This window comes from Oncorhynchus mykiss, chromosome 25, assembly GCF_057628025.1.
Source record: "Oncorhynchus mykiss isolate SJ-2025 chromosome 25, ASM5762802v1, whole genome shotgun sequence".
Taxonomy (NCBI): domain Eukaryota; kingdom Metazoa; phylum Chordata; class Actinopteri; order Salmoniformes; family Salmonidae; genus Oncorhynchus; species Oncorhynchus mykiss.
This window is the reverse complement of record NC_143046.1, coordinates 12,960,553-12,987,556: the sequence shown is the minus strand read 5'-3', so window position 1 is coordinate 12,987,556 and position 27,004 is coordinate 12,960,553. Positions and strand designations below refer to the sequence as shown.

The window sequence follows — 27,004 nt, the reverse complement described above, 5'->3', positions numbered from 1 at the left end:
CAGTTACAAAGACGTCCCCCAAAACACAATGCACTCCACTTGATCAACAACCCTTCCTTCCACATGTCAAAATACACAATAGTCATCCTCTTTTATTGTCAGGCACTTGGCTATCTCTGTACTAACTGTCACCAGGGCATCCATGGCAGACCACCCTCTCCTGAACCCACTCTGACTACGCTCATCACCTCTTTTATTGTCAGGCCCTTGGTTATCTCTGTACTAACTGTAACCAGGGCATCCATGGCAGACCACCCTCTCCTGAACCCACTCTGTGCTACGCTCATCAAGCCCCTGACTTCCAAGAGATACATCATCCTACTCACTATCAACATTTCCATCAATTAACATGTTGGACGTCAGTGCAATAGGCCATATAACCGACAGCCCCAAGGGATCTTTACCTGGTTTTACAAACGGCAACACCACCGCATGTTTCCACCCAGCAGGTATCAACCCAGTCTTCCACACCCTTATTATACAACCCTAATAATGCTTCCAACATACTGTCCATGGCATGCTTAAACATCACATAACACCCTATCTTCTCCAGGAGCAGTCCACCTGCAGCCCTCCAACACCCTTGTCATCTCAAACATAGAGAACTTTGCATCCATAGCATCTCCTGACTCCCCCTTTCTCTTTGAAACATATCCATGCTCGTTTAACTTCTCCCCACGTCTCCTCTTACTCTCATCACCCAGGTGCTCACATCTATGAACAGCTTCAAACGCACCACCTAGGACACTTGCTTTTTCTTTACTTGATACAACTGTGACGTTTCCTTCCACCAACACTGAAATTCCAGTCATTCCCATCATTTTTTAAAACACTTTCCAAAGCGCAGCTTTTCCGGTCCCTCCACCAATCGTGGAGCAAAATTCCCACCATTCTGCTGGAGGCGTTTATTATGAAACCTCCATTTAACCTCCATTTAACCCGGAAATAGAACCTAGGTAACTTCCTGAGGCATGTTGCTGTTTATTTCAGTTCAATTTGCCGCATAGTGAGTTGAGCTAGCTATCGTTCGTAATGGAGCAGACTGTTTCAAATGTGGAAGTCTGTAATTTAGCCTTCACTGGGGAATTTGACAAATTAAAGACATGCATTTTAACGGATAAATGATCTTCACTTGAAATGAATAACCAGCTAACGTTAGCTCGCTGTTTCAGGCAGCAGTCAGTTAGCTGCTACACTATATACAGTGCCTTGCGAAAGTATTCGGCCCCCTTGAACTTTGCGACCTTTTGCCACATTTCAGGCTTCAAACATAAAGATATAAAACTGTATTTTTTTGTGAAGAATCAACAACAAGTGGGACACAATCATGAAGTGGAACGACATTTATTGGATATTTCAAACTGTTTTAACAAATCAAAAACTGAAATCTGATACATGTCAAATCAGTTTTCTTGATCTTCTGATCTTGTGTGAAGATAATGTTCGAAACACTGATCTTTACAGGAAACCTACTGATCGTAACAGTTTGAGGGCTGATAGTTATCACCAACTTCCCTTGAAAAATAGTTTGCCCTACAGCCAATTCTGTCGAATCAAAAGAATTTGCAAAAAACAATCAGATTTTGATAGAAATATGGCTGAGAGGCAAAGAAAATTCAAGGAGAGGGGGTACAAAAATGATCAGATTAATATTGCCATTGAGAAAATCCAAAACAAAACGAGACATAACCTTTTTCAAGGTCAGTCTCGCAAAAATACGCATTCTTGCGTTCCCCCGGCTTTTCACGTGTGTTTTGCAACAGTGTCTGCCTTATGAATACACCCCTGTTTTAGCCTTTGTGACTGTGGCAATATTGACTGTGCTGTTGTTATCCTGGTTGTGTCAGGGTGATCTGGGCTGGATGACAAGAGGTTCTATGACTGGACCCTTCCAGGACGCTGCCTTCGCCCTACCCAACAGCACCATGGACCCATTTACACAGACCCTCCCATCAAGACCAAGTCTGGCTACCACATCATCATGGTGGAAGGAAAGAAATGACCTGAAGGTAAGATCCACTACTCTTCACGGTGTCACGAACCGGCTCGTAGCCCGTAACAAAGAGGGAGATAACATGGAGATGAAGGAATAACAAATATATTAAATATATATACACTGCTCAAAAAAATAAAGGGAACACTTAAACAACACAATGTACAGTGCCTTGCGAAAGTATTCGGCCCCCTTGAACTTTGCAACCTTTTGCCACATTTCAGGCTTCAAACATAAAGATATAAAACTGTATTTTTTTGTGAAGAATCAACAACAAGTGGGACACAATCATGAAGTGGAACGACATTTATTGGATATTTCAAACTGTTTTAAAAAATCAAAAACTGAAAAATTGGGCGTGCAAAATTATTCAGCCCCCTTAAGTTAATACTTTGTAGCGCCACCTTTTGCTGCGATTACAGCTGTAAGTCGCTTGGGGTATGTCTCTTTCAGTTTTGCACATCGAGAGACTGACATTTTTTCCCATTCCTCCTTGCAAAACAGCTCGAGCTCAGTGAGGTTGGATGGAGAGCATTTGTGAACAGCAGTTTTCAGTTCTTTCCACAGATTCTCGATTGGATTCAGGTCTGGACTTTGACTTGGCCATTCTAACACCTGGATATGTTTATTTTTGAACCATTCCATTGTAGATTTTATGTTTTGGATCATTGTCTTGTTGGAAGACAAATCTCCGTCCCAGTCTCAGGTCTTTTGCAGACTCCATCAGGTTTTCTTCCAGAATGGTCCTGTATTTGGCTCCATCCATCTTCCCATCAATTTTAACCATCTTCCCTGTCCCTGCTGAAGAAAAGCAGGCCCAAACCATGATGCTGCCACCACCATGTTTGACAGTGGGGATGGTGTGTTCAGCTGTGTTGCTTTTACGCCAAACATAACGTTTTGCATTGTTGCCAAAAAGTTCAATTTTGGTTTCATCTGACCAGAGCACCTTCTTCCACATGTTTGGTGTGTCTCCCAGGTGGCTTGTGGCAAACTTTAAACGACACTTTTTATGGATATCTTTAAGAAATGGCTTTCTTCTTGCCACTCTTCCATAAAGGCCAGATTTGTGCAATATACGACTGATTGTTGTCCTATGGACAGAGTCTCCCACCTCAGCTGTAGATCTCTGCAGTTCATCCAGAGTGATCATGGGCCTCTTGGCTGCATCTCTGATCAGTCTTCTCCTTGTATGAGCTGAAAGTTTAGAGGGACGGCCAGGTCTTGGTATATTTGCAGTGGTCTGATTCTCCTTCCATTTCAATATTATCGCTTGCACAGTGCTCCTTGGGATGTTTAAAGCTTGGGAAATCTTTTTGTATCCAAATCCGGCTTTAAACTTCTTCACAACAGTATCTCGGACCTGCCTGGTGTGTTCCTTGTTCTTCATGATGCTCTCTGCGCTTTTAACGGACCTCTGAGACTATCACAGTGCAGGTGCATTTATACGGAGACTTGATTACACACGGGTGGATTGTATTTATCATCATTAGTCATTTAGGTCAACATTGGATCATTCAGAGATCCTCACTGAACTTCTGGAGAGTTTGCTGCACTGAAAGTAAAGGGGCTGAATAATTTTGCACGCCCAATTGTTCAGTTTTTGATTTGTTAAAAAAGTTTGAAATATCCAATAAAATGTCGTTCCACTTCATGATTGTGTCCCACTTGTTGTTGATTCTTCACAAAAAAATACAGTTTTATATCTTTATGTTTGAAGCCTGAAATGTGGCAAAAGGTCGCAAAGTTCAAGGGGGCCGAATACTTTCGCAAGGCACTGTATACAAACGTATGTGGACACGCCTTCAAATGAGTGGATATGGCTATTTAAGCCTCACCTGTTGCTGACAGGTGTATAAAATCGAGCACACTATCATGCGATCTCCAAAGACAAAAATTGGAAATATAACGTTAATTGCCTAACTGAAGAGCTCAGTGACTTTCAACGTGACACCTTCATAGGATGCCACCTTTCCCACAAGTCAGTTTGTCAAATGTCTGCCCTGCTAGAGCTGCTCCCGTCAACTGAAAGTGCTGTTATTGTGAAGTGGAAACGTCTAGGAGCGTTCAATGCATCCCAAAGGTGGGATTTTCCACCAGAATTTGCAAAGAAATTCATTAAAAAAATGTTTTTTTTTCATTTTGTCTGTCATAGTTGAAGTGTACCTATGATGAAAATTACAGGCCTCTCTCATCTTTTTAAGTGGGAGAACTTTTACAATTGGTGGCTGACTAAATACTATTTTGCCCCACTGTACATAGAGAACAAGGAGGAGAAGACGCCATTACAGATCTCTAAAGGAGGTGTGGCCACACTGCTGAGGAGGATCGTAGGAGGAAACGTCTGATCCACCTGACCACACACTGAAGCAGCAAAGAGATCCAGTCGACAGTGGTCTAAATGGGCTTCCTCTCATCTCTCCATCCTTTCCATCTGCACTGATTTGAGAAAACAGGATAAACTTTGCCATGTTGCTTTGACCAATCCTCTATTCCAGTCTGGGGGGTGTTGATTTTCAACCAGTCCAGTTACAGATCAGTGTAGATGAAGATAGTTTGGATGTGAGGGGATGAGGGTACTGTGGATGTGAGGGGATGAGGGTACTGTGGGGATGAGGGTACTGTGGATTATTGAGATACACTGTATGGCAGCATTTTTGTTGGAGGAAAGAGCAATTCTGACTGGACTGGAGGTATTTGACTGACCATGATAATGTCCTACAGCTACTTACCAGAGCAACCTATGTTGTATGACATTTGAAACTGTTCTAGAAATGCAGCTTAAACATTATTTTTTAAAGATGTAATAAGTTGGTGTCTTAAAAAAAACTTGATTAAATGAATCACCTCGTCTACATACACTACCGGTCAAAAGTTTTAGAACACCTACTCATTCAAGGGTTTTTATTTATTTTTACTATTTTCTTCATTATAGAATAATAGTGAAGACATCAATGATGAAATAACATATGGACTCATGTAGTAACCAAAACAAGTGTTCAAATGATAGTCCCACTAAGCCAAAACCAGATTGCATGGTGTATCGCTGCAGAATGTTGTGGTAGCCATGCTGGTTAAGTGCGCCTTGAATTCTAAATCACAGACAGTGTCACCAGCAAAGCACCCCCATACCATAACACCACAATCTCTATGCTTTACGGTGGGAAATATACATGCTGAGATCATCCTTTCACCAACACCGCGTCTCATAAAGACACGGCAGTTGGAACCAAAAATACCTAATTTGGACTCCAGACCAAAGGACACATTTCCACCGGTCTAATGTCCATTACTCGTGTTTCTTGGTCCAAGCAAGTCTCTTCTTATTGGTAGTTAGTAGTGGTTTCTTTGCAGCAATTCGACCATGAAGGCCTGATTCACAGTCTCCTCTGAACAGTTGATGTTGAGATGTCTGTTACTTGAACTCTGTGAAGCATTTATTTGGGCTGCCATTTCTGAGGCTGGTAACTAATGAACGTATCCTCTGCAGCAGAGGTAACTCTGGGTCTTCCATTCCTGTGGCGGTCCTCATGAGAGACAGTTTCATCATAGCACTTGATGGTTTTTGCTACTGCATTTGAAGAAACTTTCAAAGTTCTTGATATGTTCCGTATTGACTGACCTTCATGTCTTAAAGTAATGATGGACTGTTGTTCCTCTTGCTTATTTGAGCTGTTCTTGCCATAATATGGACTTGGTCTTTTACCAAATAGGGCTATCTACTGTATACCCCACTACCTTGTCACAACACAACTGATTGGCTCAAATGCATTAAGGAAAGAAATTCCACAAATTAACTTTCAGCAAGGTACACCTGTTAATTGAAATGCATTCCAGGTGACTACCTCATGAAGCTGGCTGAGAGAATGCCTAGAGTGTGCAAAGCTGTCATCAAGGTAAAGGGTGATAACATATGTGTTATTTCATAGTTTTGATGTCTTCACTATTATTCTACAATGTATAAAATCGTTTTTTTTTAAAGAAAACCCTTGAATGAGTAGGTGTTGTAAAAATGTAACCAGTAGTGTATGTTAATATCCAGGCCTATTTAAAACATGTTTTACTGTCTGAACATGTGATTTGGTTGTAAATTCATTGCATTCCTTTGATTCTAAATACATTGATAATCTGTAACAAGTTTTATTTAATTCTATTTTGCTTGTGAATCTTAATGATTCATAGCATTTTATAATGTACAGTTGTGATTGAGAAGGAGCAGGAACCTTGCTTGAATCAATAACATTGCAGTATGGGGTGAGCACATTATCCTGTGCCATAAAGGTTCAGACCTTTTGGCAGAGACCACAGCACTAACCTCACAATACATGGAAACTATAATTTTACCAACAAACAAAAATAAGTCCATTAGCCAATGTCATGTGCATCTCTTTTATATAGTCTGAATGAACCCGTTGTCACTGCTTGTCATTTATGTAATGATTCTCATTCTTCCTCACTCGAGACAATGCATCCTCCCATTTCCTCTTGGTCATCTTCTTCAGAGCTCCCTCCATCAGCTCATTCCAATAGACGTATTTATGTAGAGTGTCACGGTCGTAAATGGCCTCCGAATACTTCCCATGGTGGTTGGTCGCAAACCACTTCACCGTGGACCAAGCGCTGTTCAGCGGGCACAGGTGCGCGCACTGGAACGGGATTTGAATAAGCTCGTGTCCGTACGCGCGCGCCAACGTCGGGCAGCAGCTCATAGGTATGAGATCCACCGGGGCCTCGGGCAGGTGATGAACGTACCCCGCGAAGTTACAATCGTCAACTTTCCTTGGTGACCTCCAGCTATGATTGTTCACCACTATTGCACATTTCCCGTAGTTCTCCCTTAAACTGCCACACAACTCTTCAAATATTTCCCATGAAGGCTGCAGTGAGGAGACACCGTTACAGTGGAACAGTAGTTTGTAATTCCATGGAACCCATCCTCTCTGACCTCCCGCGTGGATGACGCTCCAGCTGTGTCTGCTGCTAGTGGCGTCCGTTGCCGCGGAGATGTCACCAGTGATCAGACCCTCTGGAAACTCGGTTTCACCGAGATAAACTCGGTAGAACCCCTCGCTCTGCAGCTGTCTGATGTCGCGGATGTATGGCACACATTGGGGCCCGCTGTTGGACCTCCTGTTCCACATGAACTGTAGAAGGTTCCGCAGCTTGAGGCGCATCCTCGGGCCTTTTGGATAGGTCTAGGACAGAGTACACTTCTGGCGCACATTTACAAGTTCTAAGGTGCGTCATAATATAGCCGTCATCGAGCAGAGCTTGTTACCTATAGCCCATAGTCCCATCAGCTTGTCACCTAAACTTCTTTCCAAAATAGAACAGGAAAACAATAGGCTTGATTAAATCAGAAGATTAAATAATCATGATTCAAGGTTCCATGTATTTCCATAGTTCAGGCCTATGTAAAATCATATGAGTTCTATAGTTGTCATGGCACCCTAGTAACAGCCTCAGCCTGGTCTCATAGACGAGATGCAACATAGTATACGTAAATCCGGGACACTAAAAGTATTATCATATGTTATGTTTGGTATGGTTGCATTAGACAGATTGTTTCTTAAGGCGTAATGGTGGGCGTAATGGTAACGTCTAGCAACTCAAAGTTTGTGAGTTTGAATGTCATCATGGACAATTTCAGCGTTTTAGCTCATTAAAAACATACTACTTTTTTGCTACTTTGCAACTACTTACATGTTAGCTAACCCTTCCCCTAACCTTAACCCTTTTAGCTAACCCTTCCCATGACCTTAACCTTAACCCTTTATCATAACTCCTAAACTTAACACTAACCTCTAGCCTAGCTAGAATTCATAACATATCAAACGTTTTGAAAATTCATAACATATTGTGTATTTAGCAAATTCATAACATATAATAGCAATTGTAATTTGTAACATATCATATGAAATGAGTGATGGATATTACAAAATGAATATATACCATATTAAACGTAACATACAGTGTCATATTAAATTGAGTATTGCAGATTTACGTACAGGATGATATCAAATGCTCTGAGACCAGGTTGCAGCCTGAGCACAGAGCTGTAAATGTGTACATAATTAATTATTTTGAGGTGATTTTAATTGTTGATTTATAATCAGCGCTTTAGTTTTTAGATAACATTTGAGTTTTATATCTGGTATTTTTGAGACAAGTATTTGCAGATTGACTGATAGGTTAACACTCTTTGGCTAATGTCTCTTTTTGAAAAAATGCATCTGGACAGAGTACCATCTTTTTTTGTTTCACCTAGCTGCCAATTTCTGATCTTCTGCTAACATCATTTGAGAAATTGCCTAAAGAGTGAGGAGACTGGGAGACAGAGCTTAGACAGAGGGCTCATAGTGAGGACGACTGGCTACTATTCTGATCCTTGTGTGGTGAGCTCTCTGGCACCCAGAGCTGCTGACACATCACCCAAGTGGTGTTACACAGAGTGGAAGAGGGTGGCTGTAAGAGTCAGGCTGGTTCCCAGACTTGCCCTCTACAAGATCATCGGAAGACTCCATCAATATCATCTACCATCCTCTGACCAGCTCTCTCCGCTCAAGCCCTGAACTGACCCTCTCCATCTGCAGAGGATGCAGCATTCAAAGACTTGGCCTCTATTGGTTGACCTGATACAGTATACTGCTTGTTTGTTTTTTGCTCTTGAAATGCTTTTAGTCTATGAAAAGCACTATAAAAATGTAATATATTATTATAGGCTATTTGAGTTCAATGAATCGGTCATAGAAATACATTTAGAGTTAAGACGATGTTTAGATTAATGAACAACTCCAAATATGGAATTAAATGACAATATCACATTTCGGATGTCACATAGGCCTAACATGTGAATGTCACAGAAAGTCCGGGGTGGTTTTGGAAAGAAGGATCTGTGCCATTTCCCCTTTAAAACCACAGAAATGTCCATATCCTTCCCACATTACTTCTGTTTTGGTCAGGGTTGATAAAATCTCTCTCTTGGTTCTGTGTGTGTAGCCTTGGGAGACATAAAATATGGATAACTGGTTTGAGCATAGAAAAAACTATTTTTGATAGGATGAAGAAAAAGATAAAGCAGCCGCGACCGGTTAAAAGTTAATGTATGGCCAAAGATGATTTATTAGATTGACAAAATGGTTGAGTGACCGCTTTAACAATGGAAATACATGTCCTCAAAGAAGGAAGTGAGGCGAGATCAGGTGGGACTATTCTAGCCAATGACAGGGCAAATACTCCCAACATAAACCCCCCCCCCCCCACACACACACACATACCTATTTTTTTTATTTTGTATTATTAATAACAAATCAATACAAAAAGTACATGAGGAACACAAGTATATATAATTAATATACAAAGGACAATTGGGCTAGGGGGTACAATATCACATTACACATGGACCATAAGGGACAAACATAAAATTATAAGTGTAACAGATTTTTTGTTAGTAGAGTATTTGTCTTAAAAATATAGTTCCATTTCTTTTTGTAGGGTAAGAAAATGTGTTTTCTTTTTTAAATTTACTTTTGTGAATATGAAATTTGGCCAAAAGAATGAAATGAAATAAAATTGTTTCAACTTATTTCTATCGTAGGTAAAGAATCCAAGCCATGCAGCTCAACATAATAGTGTAAAATCTTCATAAATGTGTACAAATATAAATCTACTGATGTCTTGCCACAGATCCCTTACATGAATACAAGGTTTGTATCGCTCTGTTGTTCAATGGACCAATTACAGTCCCAGTGGGTCAGAATTTCACATACACGCAATTCGTTTTTTGTAGCAGTGCCTTTAAATTGTTTAACTTGGGTCAAAACTTTTGGGTAGCCTTCCACAAGCTTCCCACAATACGTTGGGTGAATTTTGGCCCATTCCTCCTGACAGAGCTGGTGTAACTGAGTCAGGTTTGTAGGCCTCATTGCTCGCACATGCTTTTTCAGTTCTGCCCACAAATGTTCTATAGGATTGAGGTCAGGGCTTTGTGATGGTCACTCCAATACCTTGACTTTGTTGTCCTTAAGCCATTTTGCCACAATTTTGGAAGTATGCTTGGGAAGACCCATTTGCGACCAAGCTTTAACTGATGTCTTGAGATGTGGATATATTGGATATATTGAAGCAACATCATTTTCCATCCTCATGAAGCCATCTATTTTGTGAAGTGCACCAGTCTCTCCTGCAGTAAAGCAGCCCCATGATGCTGCCAGCCCCGTACTTCACAGTTGTTCTTCGGCTTGCAAGCCTCCCCCTTTTTCTTCCAAACATAAGTCATTTTTTTTATTTTACTTTACCTTTATTTAACTAGGCAAGTCAGTTAAGAACAAATTCTTATTTTCAATGACGGCCTAGGAAGAGTGGGTTAACTGCCTGTTCAGGGGCAGAACGACAGATTTGTACCTTGTCAGCTCGGGGGTTTGAACTTTAATTAATATATTATCCAGTTTATTTAATCTATCTCTCTCTATATATATATATATATACAGTGCCTTGCGAAAGTATTCGGCCCCCTTGAACTTTGCGACCTTTTGCCACATTTCAGGCTTCAAACATAGATATAAAACTGTATTTTTTTGTGAAGAATCAACAACAAGTGGGACACAATCATGAAGTGGAACGACATTTATTGGATATTTCAAACTTTTTTAACAAATCAAAAACTGAAAAATTGGGCGTGCCAAATTATTCAGCCCCTTTAAGTTAATACTTTGTAGCGCCACCTTTTGCTGCGATTACAGCTGTAAGTCGCTTGGGGTATGTCTCTATCAGTTTTGCACATCGAGAGACTGAATTTTTTTCCCATTCCTCCTTGCAAAACAGCTCGAGCTCAGTGAGGTTGGATGGAGAGCATTTGTGAACAGCAGTTTTCAGTTCTTTCCACAGATTCTCGATTGGATTCAGGTCTGGACTTTGACTTGACCATTCTAACACCTGGATATGTTTATTGTTGAACCATTCCATTGTAGATTTTGCTTTATGTTTTGGATCATTGTCTTGTTGGAAGACCAATCTCCGTCCCAGTCTCAGGTCTTTTGCAGACTCCATCAGGGTTTCTTCCAGAATGGTCCTGTATTTGGCTCCATCCATCTTCCCATCAATTTTAACCATCTTCCCTGTCCCTGCTGAAGAAAAGCAGGCCCAAACCATGATGCTGCCACCACCATGTTTGACAGTGGGGATGGTGTGTTCAGCTGTGTTGCTTTTACGCCAAACATAACGTTTTGCATTGTTGCCAAAAAGTTCAATTTTGGTTTCATCTGACCAGAGCACCTTCTTCCACATGTTTGGTGTGTCTCCCAGGTGGCTTGTGGCAAACTTTAAATAACACTTTTTATGGATATCTTTAAGAAATGGCTTTCTTCTTGCCACTCTTCATAAAGGCCAGATTTGTGCAATATACGACTGATTGTTGTCCTATGGACAGAGTCTCCCACCTCAGCTGTAGATCTCTGCAGTTCATCCAGAGTGATCATGGGCCTCTTGGCTACATCTCTGATAAGTCTTCTCCTTGTTTGAGCTGAAAGTTTAGAGGGACGGCCAGGTCTTGGTAGATTTGCAGTGGTCTGATACTCCTTCCATTTCAATATTATCGCTTGCACAGTGCTCCTTGGGATGTTTAAAGCTTGGGAAATCTTTTTGTATCCAAATCCGGCTTTACACTTCTTCACAACAGTATCTCGGACCTGCCTGGTGTGTTCCTTGTTCTTCATGATGCTCTCTGTGCTTTTAACGGACCTCTGAGACTATCACAGTGCAGGTGCATTTATACGGAGACTTGATTACACACAGGTGGATTGTATTTATCATCATTAGTCATTTAGGTCAACATTGGATCATTCAGAGATCCTCACTGAACTTCTGGAGAGAGTTTGCTGCACTGAAAGTAAAGGGGCTGAATAATTTTGCACGCCCAATTTTTCAGTTTTTGATTTGTTAAAAAACTTTGAAATATCCAATAAATGTCGTTCCACTTCATGATTGTGTCCCACTTGTTGTTGATTCTTCACAAAAAATACAGTTTTATATCTTTATGTTTGAAGCCTGAAATGTGGCAAAAGGTCGCAAAGTTCAAGGGGGCCGAATACTTTCGCAAGGCACTGTATATATATATTTATTATCCAGTTTATTTAATCTACATGTATTATCCAGTCTATTTTGTAACTCAATCAGTTCCATTTTCTCCTTCCCCGAGAGGCCGGCTGGGGACCTCTAAAAAAGGGAAGTTATCTTAATGATCTGAGAGGCCGGCTGGGGACCTCTGAGAAAGGGAAGTTATCTTAATGATCACCTTTTCCTCCTCAGCTCTTCTAGTCTTAGCAAGATTACTACCATATTTTCTAAGGTATTTGGACACCTCAAATTTAAAGAGCTCCCCGTTCTTGCAATAAGATTTTTCTTCACAAGCCCTTTCCCAAAAGTGTGCAAGCAGATCTTTAACCTCAAACTTAACTATATCATTATTTAATAATGAGCTATTTAAGTAGGATGCGCTACCAAGGTTAGTATCAGGGGTAAATATTTTGATATCAATGTAAATGGCCCTATTGTCTGTGAGGGGAGTAGTAAAACTATTTGTAAAAATCTATTCTGGACTGTCTGGAACCTGTTTTGTTACTCCAAGTGAATGATCTGTCGGCCGGAAACCTCTCTCTCCATATATATAAGATCAAACTTTTCCATAAAAAGTATTAAACCCAAATTCTGACTGGTAGAAAGAGGAAGAAGGGAAGCGCTACTAAGGTGCACAAAGGTCCAATCAATTTCCCTCTTCCAATTAGGGCTAATTGGAAAAGCTGTTCAAAAGAGGACATTGTATTCCTTTTTTTTGTACTCCCTGACGAAGGCCAAGCAGCCGAAACGCGTCTGTTTTTAAAAACTTTGTTTCTATTGAACATGCCATACTAATAAAGGCATTTTAATCAATTATATGAAGAGTGGTCCTCCTTTCTTTTTGATGACTAATTCTGACTGGTTGGACAACCTGGGGGCCATCTATCAGTTCAATTATCTATAGTCATGTTAAAGTCCCTTCCTATCAATAATAACGAATTGGGAAATTTAGATAACCAATGAAGTATATGTTTCTCTGTAGATTCAAGCAACTCATCATTCTCATGTTTGGTGTTGTACCCGTAGAAGTTTACAGTAATGAGTGTAATGTCATTGTAACTCATCATTCTCATGTTTGGTGTTGAACCCATAGAAGTTTACAGTAATGAGTGTAATGTCATTGTAACTCATCATTCTCATGTTTGGTGTTGAACCCATAGAAGTTTACAGCAATGAGTGTAATGTCATTGTAACTCATCATTCTCATGTTTGGTGTTGTACCCGTAGAAGTTTACAGTAATGAGTGTAATGTCATTGTAACTCATCATTCTCATGTTTGGTGTTGTACCCGTAGAAGTTTACAGTAATGAGTGTAATGTCATTGTAACTGATCACAAGACAAATAAAGTGACCAAAGGGGTCACAGTCCGAGTGTAGAATATTACCACCAAAGGGGTCACAGTCAGAGTGTAGAATATTACCACCAAAGGGGTCACAGTCCGAGTGTAGAATATTACCACCAAAGGGGTCACAGTCAGAGTGTAGAATATTACCACCAAAGGGGTCACAGTCAGAGTGTAGAATATTACCACCAAAGGGGTCACAGTCAGAGTGTAGAATATTACCACCAAAGGGGTCACAGTCCGAGTGTAGAATATTACTACCAAAGGGGTCACAGTCCGAGTGTAGAATATTACCACCAAAGGGGTCACAGTCCGAGTGTAGAATATTACCACCAAAGGGGTCACAGTCCGAGTGTAGAATATTACCACCAAAGGGGTCACAGTCCGAGTGTAGAATATTACCACCAAAGGGGTCACAGTCCGAGTGTAGAATATTACCACCAAAGGGGTCACAGTCCGAGTGTAGAATATTACCACCAAAGGGGTCACAGTCCGAGTGTAGAATATTACCACCAAAGGGGTCACAGTCAGAGTGTAGAATATTACCACCAAAGGGGTCACAGTCCGAGTGTAGAATATTACCACCAAAAGGGTCACAGTCCGAGTGTAGAATATTACCACCAAAGGGGTCACAGTCCGAGTGTCGAATATTACCACCAAAGGGGTCAGAGTCCGAGTGTAGAATATTACCACCAAAGGGGTCACAGTCCGAGTGTAGAACATTACCACCAAAGGTATTTTTCATTGTGGTGACACCAGCGGAGCGTTCAGATCCATCGGAGAGCCAAATATCTTTGCCCCACTGTGACCTCCAGAAGTTGACGTCAGCGGGAAATTGAGTGAGAACAAAGATCTGTTCTAAATTGTTTAGCAAATAAAAATGACGGCCTTGCGCTTCACATTGTTTCGTAACCCCCTAGCACTAAGGGAAACTATAGACAAAGACAAAACAACAAATATAATATAAAAGTATAAAACTGTAGGATGAGTCAACAACGTGGAAGCAGTGAATGTAAGCGATAAGGAACCGAGATCTGCACCATTTAAGTCAACTTAAAGTGAAAATAGCTTAAACCATAAACTCTGAGCTAGTTGTTATTCGACTTTTGAAATTGAATTCAACTGAAAATTATGTTCAAGACCAAACCAAGGGTTCTCTGTAGTAAGAGACTAAAAACCCTCTTTAGTGTAATCAGGAACTATTCTGAGAAATTCAAAACAATAATTAAAAAAATAAAATGATACCTACTATTTTAAGTGCATATGAAAACGGATCATTAAACAACAAAGAATAAAACATGTTTTACATATACACATTCCTAGGACCTTTTTCACTTGGAAATAAGTATTAATAACTAAATAGAACAAGAACCGTGTGAAGTCAGAGCAGACCTGTATGCCCCTTACGGTATGCATAAAAAAACGTTCCGTCATCTTCGTGAGTTTGTAAATAAAAAAATAGGCCTTCTTCTGGTCTGGTCATACAAAATAACAAGCTAATAAATTATTGAGGTACCTGAGTATTCAGAAAAAATGTCACCTGGGGCTTGTTTGGTAACGTTAAATCAGTACAAGGAAAATTAGAATACCTCTGGTGAGTTCCTTCTGGTGAGATTCTAGGGAGGAATATTGATTTCCGAACCGTTGATGAAGCCTCGTCCTCCGACGAAGCCTTCACCTTACCCTTCACCCTTTCTTGATCGTTGGCCACAACTTGTTCCTTCTTTCTTTCTTTCTTTCTATGTCCTCCGGGCTGAGATGCTCGGCGAAACGCAGACCATGGCTCTGAAGGAAGGCGTTCTTCCTAGCAGCTTTCCAGACAGCATCACTGTAGAATCTGGCAGTGAAGAGGATGATGATACCCCTTGGTCTTGAATCGTTTTGCTGTTGCTTCTTGCCGAGGCGATGCACAACGTCGATAGTATCACAAACGTTTGTTATTCTATGCAGACATAACTTCTTGGCAGATGCGGATAGCCTCTCGTCGCACACCTTCATTCTCCACCTCTGGCACGCCGTAGTCTCAGGTTCCATCTGGTTGTGTATTGCTCCAGATCAGTGAGACGTCTGTGGTATACATTGAATTCTGTTCCACCTTTTCAACACTTTTTTCAACTCAGTCTGTTTCAAGCCTTCGATTACCATGGTGTTCGCACCTACTATTTCCTTCAATTGCGTAAGACCTGGAGTTGATGAGTAAGGAGAGGTGGCCACGATCTCAGAGTCCATGGTTTTTTTTTGCAGGGTGGAGGTTTGCACGGAGTAACCGGTAAAGAGGGGAACTCGTCACCTTCAACAGCATGATATTATCCATAGGGAAAGCGTAGTTATGGCAGGGAGTATATAAGCACGTTCCTCTCTTGTTGATTAGCAATAGAACTGATAGCTTCTTCCATTTCTTTTTTTTGTCACGACTTCGCATGAACATGCCGAAATAAATTATCTAATTATTATTCCAGTCACAGGAACATTTTTTATATATTGAACAAATAAAAATAGTAATGACTGTAAACCAGTTTTGTTTCCACAATCTTTCTGAAGTTTGGTGCGGAACTCGGTAAAAATAAATAAAAAGCATAAGGTCAAGCCGCCATCTTGGCCTTGTCACACATACTTTTATATTATTTTTCAGTTCATGTTTTATTTATGTTAAAGAACATTCGGAAAGTGTCCAGTATACAATCATATGCCACCGTGGTAATTCAAAGGTTTTCCTCATATACTTGGGAGTATTTTAACACAAACGACATATTGATAGAAATCAACTTTATAGAAAATGTTCATGCAAGGCTACATCAAAAGGTTCGGCAGTCTTTTGAAGTGTTAATTCTTTACAAAGTTGTGTATAGACTTAGTTATATCACTCTGCCAACGATATACAGTATAATGATAATCTCCCAATTCAAATAATTCTAGCAAAAACAAAGCCATATAAAATATTGAATTACTAGAAAATATTAGGACGTGTATGTATATTATATTAATCCACATTACAATATTACTTTACCTTTGATTAATTTGAATAGGAATTGATAAGATTGGATTGAAAAAAAGTGAGGCATCGCTGTGTAAAACATGGCTGAGCCAGTGAAAAAGGATACATTACTGAACGATATAGGAATGGAAAAGAGTATGAATGCTAAAACCCTATTGGCGCCATCACGTTTTAGTGGTACACACTAGAGTGTAATTTGTATTGGAGTGTATTCAAACGTCTCATTTCATTTGATCCTTCAACTTTGGTTCAGCATGCAACTAACTTGTTATTAGCCGTCTGACATCAACCAGCAAGCAGCCTAATTAACAATCCAACATGCCACTTTCTCTATATAAACCTGAGAAAGAAGGCACTTAAAGTGGACTATACCCTAGCCTTGAAGGTATCAAAATGATATCAAAATAAAGATATATCGTCCAAGCCCGATGAATATTCATTAATTTCCCCCAACACAGAGCAGTGTTAAGCACTAAGTATTCCGTTCTTATTAATGCCATACACCAAACATAACAACTAATATAAACAGGAAGCCTCTATGGAATACATAGAGACTTTTTTTTTTTTTTTCATTAATTTCAAATCAATACATAAAGCACATGAGGGAACACAAGCATACATAGATTACAAACATTAGACAATTGAGCTAGGGGGTACAATATCACATTACAATTACACAAGGACCTTAAGGGACATGCATATACTTACAATTCTAACAGCTTTTTTGTTAGTAGAGCATTTAACTGTCTTAAAATACAGTTCAATTTATTTTTGTAGGGTACTTGCCACACACATACTATACCTCCCTTTTTTTCTACGTCATAAACTTTACATTTCCGCTATGGTGGTCAGGTGGGCTGCGCCTGTAGTGGTGCGCAGAACAACACCAACGCTGAACTTACTTCCCGAAACCAGGGTCAAATAGTCTGGGCAAAAATACTGGTGATCTGTCTTATTTGGAAAGGAGACAGGCATCATCCAAGACCTCACAGACACAAGTTGACATCCAAGGTTTTCCAAGGTATGCGTATAGGTTATGTTTTTGCGATGTATTTTCAACTGTTATGGTTGACGGCTCGATTGTTGTACTACGTTACTGTCTATGGCGAACCAGCTCAATGTCGACTGATCAGTGCACTATAGACAAATAATGTTTACTTTGTTAGTTTTCGTTATTACACGAAACGTTGCTTGTTTTTTTTATTTAACTATGTCATACTTAACATTGGAAGAATGTAATCCCCGAGAGTGCGTATCCATGCCCAGCAGAGTACTCAACTGTGCCAACTCTCAAACAGGTCAATCGGCAGCACATTGCGATTCACGTTAACCCATGTTTATGTTTGGGACTTTTGTCTAGCTATAGACACAAACAAGAGCTTGTGAACTTTCCAGAATGTACGTGGCCGGCCAATAGACCTCACCCACCCCACGTGTCCGTATGACTGTTGCATTGAGTGGGAACATTTAGTCAGAGTGGAGTTTGAACCGCGGACACGGCGCTACTGTGCCGAAAAGGTCTCCCAGAACCCTTGACATACACTTTGCATACATGTATGATCAGCCTATTGCTGTCATTCGACCAAGTGGTGCAATCTATACATCCACATGTCCTTTCTGTGCATTTGGATTAAGGCCCAGCTCTGGTCAGTAACAGATGGGCCTCGGTCACAAAGACAAGTGCTGCAGTGTAAAACATGGCTGAGTTATACAATCATGGACACATAGCCAGTTCAGAGTCAAGAATATGTTATACTCAGGGCCCTGTTGATGACGGCATTCATTACTCAGGGCCCTGTTGATGACGGCATTCATTACTCAGGGCCCTGTTGATGATGGCATTCATTACTCAGGACCCTGTTGATGACGGCATCCATTACTCAGGGCCCTGTTGATAACGGCATCCACATGATGCCTTTTGGAGCCGTCAGAGAGAGCATGGGGACGAGTGGATACAGCAAACTTTCATTGGACATCATCATCCCATCCATTTAGTCATCTACATGTCTCTTTTCACAGCAGTCTGCCAAGGGACAGTTTCATTATAGTGTGAGAGTGCTGCCTATGAAACCATGACAACTTCCAGTCTATGTGCATTTTTCATTCTGAAGCAAGCCTCACTTGCTGCAATGGGGATGGCAGGTATACAAAATATTACAACAAACACAACCAATATTGGTTGGTTGTTTGCTAGCATAGACCGTAGCGTAATTATATTCCATATAAATGGTAATTCTATGGTTGGTAGCCTGGGTGCCTGTCTGTTGCTGCTATAGCCAATTTATCTAGCCTAACACAGGGCATGGCAACGAGGTACTGCATGTAATTGATTGCATTAATGTTGACGGAAGGAATAGTGATGGGATTGGATAATATTTGATTGGTGAATACAGCCGGAGGTGAAATAGCTGATTGTTCTAACTGACCGGTTCCTCCTCCTCCCTGTTGGGGATTTGTGCTGTGTTAGTACCGTAACATTGATAAGGCTGGGTACTGATCGTGTTGCAACACACTACTCGGAGAGGGCTGATTGATTCACATCGCAAAGTAGGCATTACGTAACTCCTTTCCTACAAAATGCTGAGCTTTGTTTTAAAGAGCAGATAATAGGAAAGAAAGGAAAACTGAGCCCAGTGCTCACTTAAGATAATAAGTGTTGATTACATTCGGCTGTGTGGGTCGTTGTGTATTCCTGCGGTTAGCAGGGCGGCCCGGTAGTGTGAGAGCATATCTTAAAGAGCCTGTTCCTGCCTCCCCACCCCTCACATGTAACAGCCAATACCTCCATGTGACCACATACTCTTTCCTGTCTTAAAGGCACAGCATCCCAATATCCATAGCAATGTGCATATTGCCATCTAGTGCCTCTTTAGGAAATACAAGGCTCTCTATTGTCAAACTTATGCATTTACATGGTGTCATGGTGGAAATGACTTTGTTGTTTGTTCCCCCCCAGCCCATCCATCTCAGGCAGCCCTGTTCCTGTGTCGTGATGTCAGGCCCCGGGAGAGACAGTGATCTGGAGTCGGACCATGCAGTAGACTGGTCCATGATGGACATGCGGCTGGACTCGTTCCGGGGTTCCCCCCTGGCCCAGCAGGTGTCAGCGGAAAGGCTGGCCCGTGCTGGGTTTTACTTCACAGGACAGGCTGACCAGGTGCGCTGCTTCAGCTGCCACAAAACTGTAGAGAACTGGTGTGGAGGGGACACACCCGCGGAGAGGCACGCGGAGGTGAGCATGAGAAGGGTGATGACACATGTGCAAAACAATTTTATTTCCTGTTTCTAACAAATGATGATACTATTGTTGCAATGTTTCAGGTCTCCCCTAACTGTAAGTTCCTGAGCTGCACCCATCGTTCCAGGGTCAACTCTCTTCAAGGTGCCATGCTGACCAACGAACCCCACTACAACGAAGACGCCGAGGACATGGAGTTCCGCCTGAGAACGGGAGAGGTGGTGGATGAGTCCACCTACCCCATGGTCCCGCACATGGTCAGCGAAGACTCCCGGTTCAACACCTTAGGCCCGTGGCCCTCCACATCCCCGGTCCGGCCTAGAGAGCTGGCCCAGGCAGGGCTCTTCTATCTGGGGGAGAGTGACCGGGTGCAGTGCTTCTGCTGTGGAGGGATGCTGGGGGGCTGGGAGGCTGGGGACACGGCGTGGGGGGAGCACTCCAAACACTTCCCCTACTGCTTCTTCATACTGGGGCATGATGTGGGGAACCTCCCCTCTCAGGTGGGGAGAGAGGAGGAGGTAGGGGAGACCAGGCCACGCCCGGGTCCTCGGGTCCCCATGCAGAGCTTTGAGGAGAGGCTAGGCAGCTTTGCAGGAATCCAGCACCCTATTGACCACGAGAGGCTGGCCAGAGCAGGCTTCTACAACACAGGTGAGACCTGGGAGTGGGGTAGACTAGAGATTTGGCCGTGAGAAAAGTAACTTAACAAATACAATTCAAAACGTATTATTATAGTTACCTGCTACTCAATGGTAAAAGGTGAGAGGAGGGGACATAGAGGGGACCAGGGACATATCCTAACCAGTGTGTATGTGTCTGGGTTGATCTTAACCCAAGTGTGTCTGGGTTGATCTTAACCAGTGTGTGTGTGTGTGTGTGTGTCTGGGTTGATCTTAACCAGTGTGTGTGTGTGTGTGTGTGTGTGTCTGGGTTGATCTTAACCCAAGTGTGTGTGTGTGTGTCTGGGTTGATCTTAACCCAAGTGTGTGTGTTTCTGTGTGGGTGCAGGAGCTCCAGACCGTGTGGTGTGTTTCTGCTGTGGTGGAGGTCTGAAGGGCTGGCAGCCGGACGAGAATCCCTGGGAGGAGCACGCCAAACACTATCCGGGGTAAAAACAAACATGTCACTCACACTCAGTTTAAAGTTAACATCCATATGCACGTCACTAACATTGAGTGTCATGTTTTAATCCAGGTGTAATTTTCTGCTGACAGAGAAAGGACAGGAGTTCGTCAGCAGTGTTCAGTTACAAGGTCCTGGCAGGAACAATGCCGTAAGTCTCAAAGACTTCATCCTCCTAACCCTGACCTCTAACCCCTAAACCTGCGGTCAAACATATTAAACTGTACCCATCCTTATCAAATTCCTTCTTTCTAATGATTTTTCCAGGCTTCAAGTCACCTGAATGGATGTTCAAGTCACGGAACAGGTATACATTTTTTTTTAATGAAGTTCACTTTTTATTTATTTGTTTTGGAACGAGACAAAAAGGGGGGGTGTGGTGTACATACTGTGCATTCGGAAAATATGCAGACCCCTTGACTTTTTCCACATTTTGTTACATTACAGTCTTATTTAAAAATTGATTAAATTAAAAAAAAAAAATCCTCAGCAATCTGCACACTACCCCATAATAACAAAGCGAAAACTGTTTTAGAAATGTTTGCAAACGTATTAAAACATAAACATACCTAATTTACATGAGTATTCAGACCCTTTGCTTTGAGACTCGAATTTGAGCTCAGGTGCATCCTGTTACCATTGATCATCCTTGAGATGTTTCTACAACCTTGATTGGAGTCCACCTGTGGTAAATTCAATTGATTGGACATGATTTGTCTATATAAGGTCCCACAGTTGACAGTGCATGTCAGAGCAAAAACCAAGCCATGCGGTCGAAGGAATTGTCCGTAGAGCTCCGAGACAGGATTGTGTTGACGCACAGAACTGGGGAAGAGTCCCCCCCCCCCCCCCAAATTCCCCTAGAACACATAATTCTTAAATGGAAGAAGTTTGGAACCACCAAGACTCTTCCTCGAGCTGGCCAGCTGGCCAAACTGAGCGATTGGGGGGGGGGGTTGGTCAGGGTGGCTGACCAAGAACCCGATGGTCACTCTGACAGAGCTCTAGAGTTTCTCTGTGGAGATGGGAGAACCTTCCAGAAGAACAACCATCTCTGCAGCACTCCACCAATCAGGCCTTTATGCTAGTGACCAGACGGAAGCCACTCCTCAGTAAAAGGCACATGACAGCCCGCTTGGAGTTTGCCAAAAGCCACCTAAAGACTATAATCCATGAGAAACAAGGTTCTCTGGTCTGATGAAACCAAAATTGAACTCTTTGGCCTGAATGCCAAGCATCACATCTGGAGGAAACCTGGCACCATCCCTATTGTGAAGCATGGTGGTGGCAGCATCTTGCTGTGGGGATGTTTTTCAGTGGCAGGAAGACTAGTCAGGATTGAGGCATAGATGAGTGGAGAAAAATACATAGACATCCTTGATGAAAACCTGCTCCAGAGCACTCAGGACCTCAGACTGGGGCGATGGCTCACCTTCAAACAGAACAACAACCCTAAGCACACAGCCAAGACAAGGCAGGAGTGAGTGGCTTCGGGACAAGTCTCTGAATGTCCTTGAGTGGCCCAGCCAAAGCCTGGACTTGAACCTGATCGAACATCTCTGGAGAGACCTGGAAATAGCTGTACAGCAATGCTCCACATCCAACCTGACAAAGCATGAGAGGATCTGCAGAGAATAATGGCATAATCTCCCAAAATAAAAGGTGTGCCAAGCTTATATAGCATCATACCAAAAAAGACTCAAGGCTGTAATCATTGCCAAAGATGCTTCAACAAAGTACTGAGTAAATGGTCTGAATATTTACAGTACCAGTCAATTTTGCACACACCAGAGTTTCTTTATTTTTACTGTCTTCTACATTGTAGAATAATAGTGAATACTTAAACTATGAACTAACACATGGACTCATGTAGTAACCAAAAAAGTGTTAAACAAATCAAAATATATTTGATATTCTTCAAAGTAGCCACCCTTTGCCTTAACAGCTTTGCACACTCTTGGTATTCTCTCAACCAGCTTCATGAGGTAGTCACCTGGACTGCATTTCAATTAAGAGGTGTGCCTTGTTAATTTGTATAATTTCTATCCTTCTTAATATGTTTGAGCCAATCATTTGTGTTGTGACAATGTAGGGGTGGTATACAGAAGATAGCCCTATTTGGTAAAAGACCAAATCCATATTATGGCAAGAACGGCTCAAATAAGCAAAGACACGACAGGCCATGAATACTTTAAGACATGGTCAGACAAGGCAGTCGCAAAAACCATCAAGCCCTATGATGAAACTGTCTCTGAGGAGGACCTCCACAGGAGTGGAAGACCCAGAGTTACCTCTGCTCCAGAGGATACGTTATTAGAGTTACCAGCCTCAGAAATTGCAGTGCAAATATTTGCAATGCTTCAGAGTTCAAGTAACAGACACATCTCAACATCAACTGGTCAGAAGAGACTGCGTGAATCAGGCCTTCATGGTCAAATTGCTGCAAAGAAACCACTACTAAAGGACACCAATAAGAAGAGACTTGCTTGGGCCAAGAAACACGAGCAATGGACATAAGACCGGTGGAAAATGTGAGATTTTTGGTTCCAACTTCCATGTCTTTAAGACGCAGAGTAGGTGCAATGCAGCGATACGCCATCCCATCTGATTTACACTATCATTTGTTTTTCAACAGGACAATGACCCAAAACACCTCCAGGCTGTGTAAGGGCTATCTGACCAAGAAGGAGTGTAATGGAGTGCTGCATAAGATAACCTGGCCTCTACAATAACCCGACCTCAACCCAATTGGGATGAGTTGGACCGCAGAGTCAAGGAAAAGCAGCCAACAAGTGCTCAGCATATGTGGGAACTCTGTCAAGACTGTTGGAAAAGCATTCCAGTGCAAAGTGTGCAAAGCTGTCATCGAGGCAAAGGATGGCTATTTTGAAGAATCTCAAATATAACATTTTGATTTAACACTTTTTGGTTACATAATTCCATGTGTTATTTCATAGTTTTGACGTCTTCACTATTATTCTACAATACCTTTTTTGCTTTGACATTATGTGGTTTTGTGTGTAGATTGAGGGAGGGAGGGGACAATTGAATCCATTTTAGAATAAGGCTGTAACCTAATGTACCAAAAGTCTGAATACTTTCCGAAGGCCCTCTACGTGTAGTAGGGTGCTATTTCCCACACAGACTAGAACAGGCTCTCTCTGTGCAGAGGTGCTGAGGTCAGCCATGGCCCAGAGGGCGGTAGAGATGGGTCTGGAGCCTGCCCTGGTAGAGAGGACCATACTGGAGAGGATACGCAGAGCTGGGACAGGCTACTCCACCCTGGAGACTCTGCTGCAGGACTGCTTTAACAGAGGCCCTGACAGCGACGCAGAGACCGCAGAGAACCATGGTATGTGTCTCACAGTTAGCAATGCTTGTTAGTGGAGGTCGACAGATTTAACTGGAATGGCCGATTTTAATTAGGGCAGATTTCAAGTCTTCATAACAATCGGTAATTGGCAATTTTGGACGCCGATTACATTGCACTCCACGAGGAGACTGCGTGGCAGGCTGACTACCTGTTATGCGAGTGCAGCAAGGAGCCAAGGTAAATTGCTAGCTAGCATTAAACTTATCTTATAAAAACAATCCATCTTAACATAATCACTCGTTAACTACACATGGTTGATGATATTACTAGTTTATCTAGCTTGTCCTGCGTTTCATATAATCGATGCGGTGCCTGTTAATTTATCATTGAATCACAGCCTACTTCGCCAAACGGGTGATTTAACAAGCGCATTCGTGAAAAAAAAGCACTGTCATTTCACCAATGTGTACCTAACCATAAACATCAACGCCTTTAAAATCAATACATAAGTATATATTTTTAAACCTGCATATTTAGTTAATATTGCCTGCGAACATGAATTTCTTTTAACTAGGGAAATTGTGTCACTTCTCTTCTCTTGCACGCAGTCAGGGTAAATGCAACAGTTTGGGCCGCCTAGATCGTTGCGAACTAATTTGCCAGAATTTTACATAATTATGACATAACATTGAAGGTTGTGCAATGTAACAGGAATATTTAGACTTATGGATGTTACACGTTAGACAAAATACGTAACGGTTCCTTCCGTATTTCACTGAAAGAAACATTTTATTTTGAAATGATAAGTTCCGGATTTGACCATATTAATGACCTAAGGCTCGTATTTCTGTGGGTTATTATATTATAATTAAGTCTGATTTGACAGAGCAGTCTGACTGAGGGGTGGGAGGCAGCAGCAGGCTTGTAAGCATTCATCCAAACAGCACTTTCCTACATTTGCCAGCAGCTCATCGCAATGCTTCAAGCATTGAGCTGTTTATGACTTCAAGTCTATCAACTGGCAATACTAAAGTACCTATTAGAACATCCAATAGTCAAAGGTATATGAAATACAAATGGTAGAGAGAAATAGTCCTATAACTACAACCTAAAACTTCTTACTTGGGAATATTGAAGACTTATGTTAAAAGGAACCACCAGCTTTCATATGTTCTCATGTTCTGAGCAAGGAATTTAAACATTAGCTTTTTTACATGGCACATATTGCACTTTTACTTTCTTCTCCAACACTTTGTTTTTGCATTATTTAAACCAAATTGAACATGTTTCATTATTTACTTGAGACTAAATTGATTTTTATTAATGTATTATATTAAGTTAAAATAAGTGTTCATTGTTCATTCAATATTGTTGTAATTGTCATTATTACACACATATATAAATAAATCGTCCGATTTTTTGAAAAAAAATAATCGGTTAACGTCTACTTGTTAGAACAATGCCCTGATATAATGATACTATCAAAACTGGTAATGAGGTTTACAGGATATGTCAAAAATTCCTGATTAGAGCCACAGGGTTTTGCAATTTGATCTAGTTTCCCCATCTGCATATTCCAATGCATCACAATGCTATTCACACTGTAGGCCTTCGTGATGCTTGGCTATAGAAGTAACAATCAAACTGTGTTGGTCAGTATTCTACCTACTTTATTGTGCTTGGTTACCTACTGATGTTTCTCCCCTATTTCAGATGAGGATCCCTTTGAGAAGCTACGGAAGCTGCAGAGGGAGAAACAGTGCAAAGTGTGTATGGACAGAGACATCTGCATCGTCTTCATCCCCTGTGGGCACCTGGTCGTCTGCAAGGAGTGTTCCGAGGCCCTCGACAAGTGTCCCATCTGCTGTGCAGCCATCACACAAAAGATCAAGACATACATCTCCTAACATGCAACCTGGTGTAAGGGATTGTCATCTCCAGAGTAGGAGTGCTGACCTAGGATCAGGTCTCTTACTCATTATGTTTTAAAAGGCAAAAGTGAGCCTAGATCAGCAGTCTTAATCTGAGATGCTTAATGAATGCTGGCCCAGGAGGATAACTCTTTTAAAATGGCAATGCTGCTTTACCACCTCAATGATTTTATAAACACAGGCTTTCCTACTACAGAATGTACATATAGAAATATTATATTTGAGGAGGACCACTGTAAATATGAATAAGAGAATCATGGAAAGTGTGGGGATTTTATTTTTCAATGATTGTTGTATAGATGACACTTCCTTGATATGTGACGTATCATTGAGGTTCACCCGACAATACCCAAGAGGCAATGGGCCTCAGTTTCCCATCTTGGTATGAAGATTCAAAGGTTGAGACTATATGGAGTACAGCTATGAACAGAAATGACTTTACGCAGCAGGTTAGGAGAAGGTTAGGGTTAGATAAAATGCTACAGTTGTCCCTGACGTGAGTTGAACATGCAACTTTTTGTCCATGGCTGTATCCATCTACCCACAGTTCTGATACTTACATTTGAGTAATTTAGCAGATGATCTTATCCACAATAGTGAGTGCATACATTTTAATTTATAGGTCCGCTGTGCAGCACCATGATCTACCATTGCAGCTATCAACAGTGCCTTTTCAAACAATCTCATTTACTTCTGTGTTTTCTTTATTCAGACTATCACATTTCCATGTTTTCTTCATATTTCTCTTAAAATTATGAAGTTGTTGACTGGGCTTTTGTTATTGGTTTGCAATTCATGTGTTTCTAGTTAGTTTGCAAAGTACATGTTTTTGAAGTAGAAGTTCTGAGAGTTCCCAAACGTACTGTCTGTTCCTTGGGCCAACTAGTATGCTTTCAGTGTGGGACTCTTTTATGATTCATTATGTGTGCTCTGTGTGAATAAATAGATGAATTGTA

At 41.5% G+C, this 27,004-nt stretch overlaps 2 protein-coding genes and 1 pseudogene across 16 annotated transcripts; 2 read left to right on the top strand and 1 right to left on the bottom strand.

Annotated features, from left to right (window-relative positions):
• Positions 1-2,002, top strand: part of LOC110504591 (peptidyl-prolyl cis-trans isomerase NIMA-interacting 4-like) — a 36,265-nt pseudogene extending 34,263 nt beyond the window's left edge.
• A 4,406-nt stretch (positions 2,003-6,408) lies between these two features.
• Positions 6,409-7,167, bottom strand: LOC110504589 (uncharacterized protein C21orf140-like). The gene has a single exon (XM_021583354.3). It carries the CDS (start codon positions 7,165-7,167, stop codon positions 6,409-6,411), a length of 759 nt encoding a protein of 252 aa, XP_021439029.1.
• A 10,112-nt stretch (positions 7,168-17,279) lies between these two features.
• xiap (X-linked inhibitor of apoptosis) lies at positions 17,280-27,004 on the top strand. 15 transcript variants are annotated; one of them, XR_016491772.1, is made up of 8 exons: positions 17,280-17,465; positions 19,401-19,676; positions 19,766-20,333; positions 20,666-20,790; positions 20,877-20,955; positions 21,072-21,111; positions 23,974-24,156; positions 25,831-27,004. XR_016491772.1 is itself a non-coding variant. In XM_021583353.3 (8 exons), the coding sequence occupies exons 2-7, from the start codon at positions 19,437-19,439 to the stop codon at positions 24,113-24,115; spliced, it is 1,149 nt and encodes a 382-aa protein (XP_021439028.1). In that variant the 5' UTR covers positions 17,294-17,465; positions 19,401-19,436; the 3' UTR covers positions 24,116-24,156; positions 25,831-27,004. The 15 variants fall into 15 exon arrangements, 2 of the variants coding, with proteins under 2 accessions (XP_021439028.1, XP_021439027.1); XR_016491773.1 differs by having other exon boundaries at positions 23,440-24,156; XR_016491762.1 differs by having other exon boundaries at positions 17,291-17,465; positions 20,630-20,790; positions 20,897-20,955.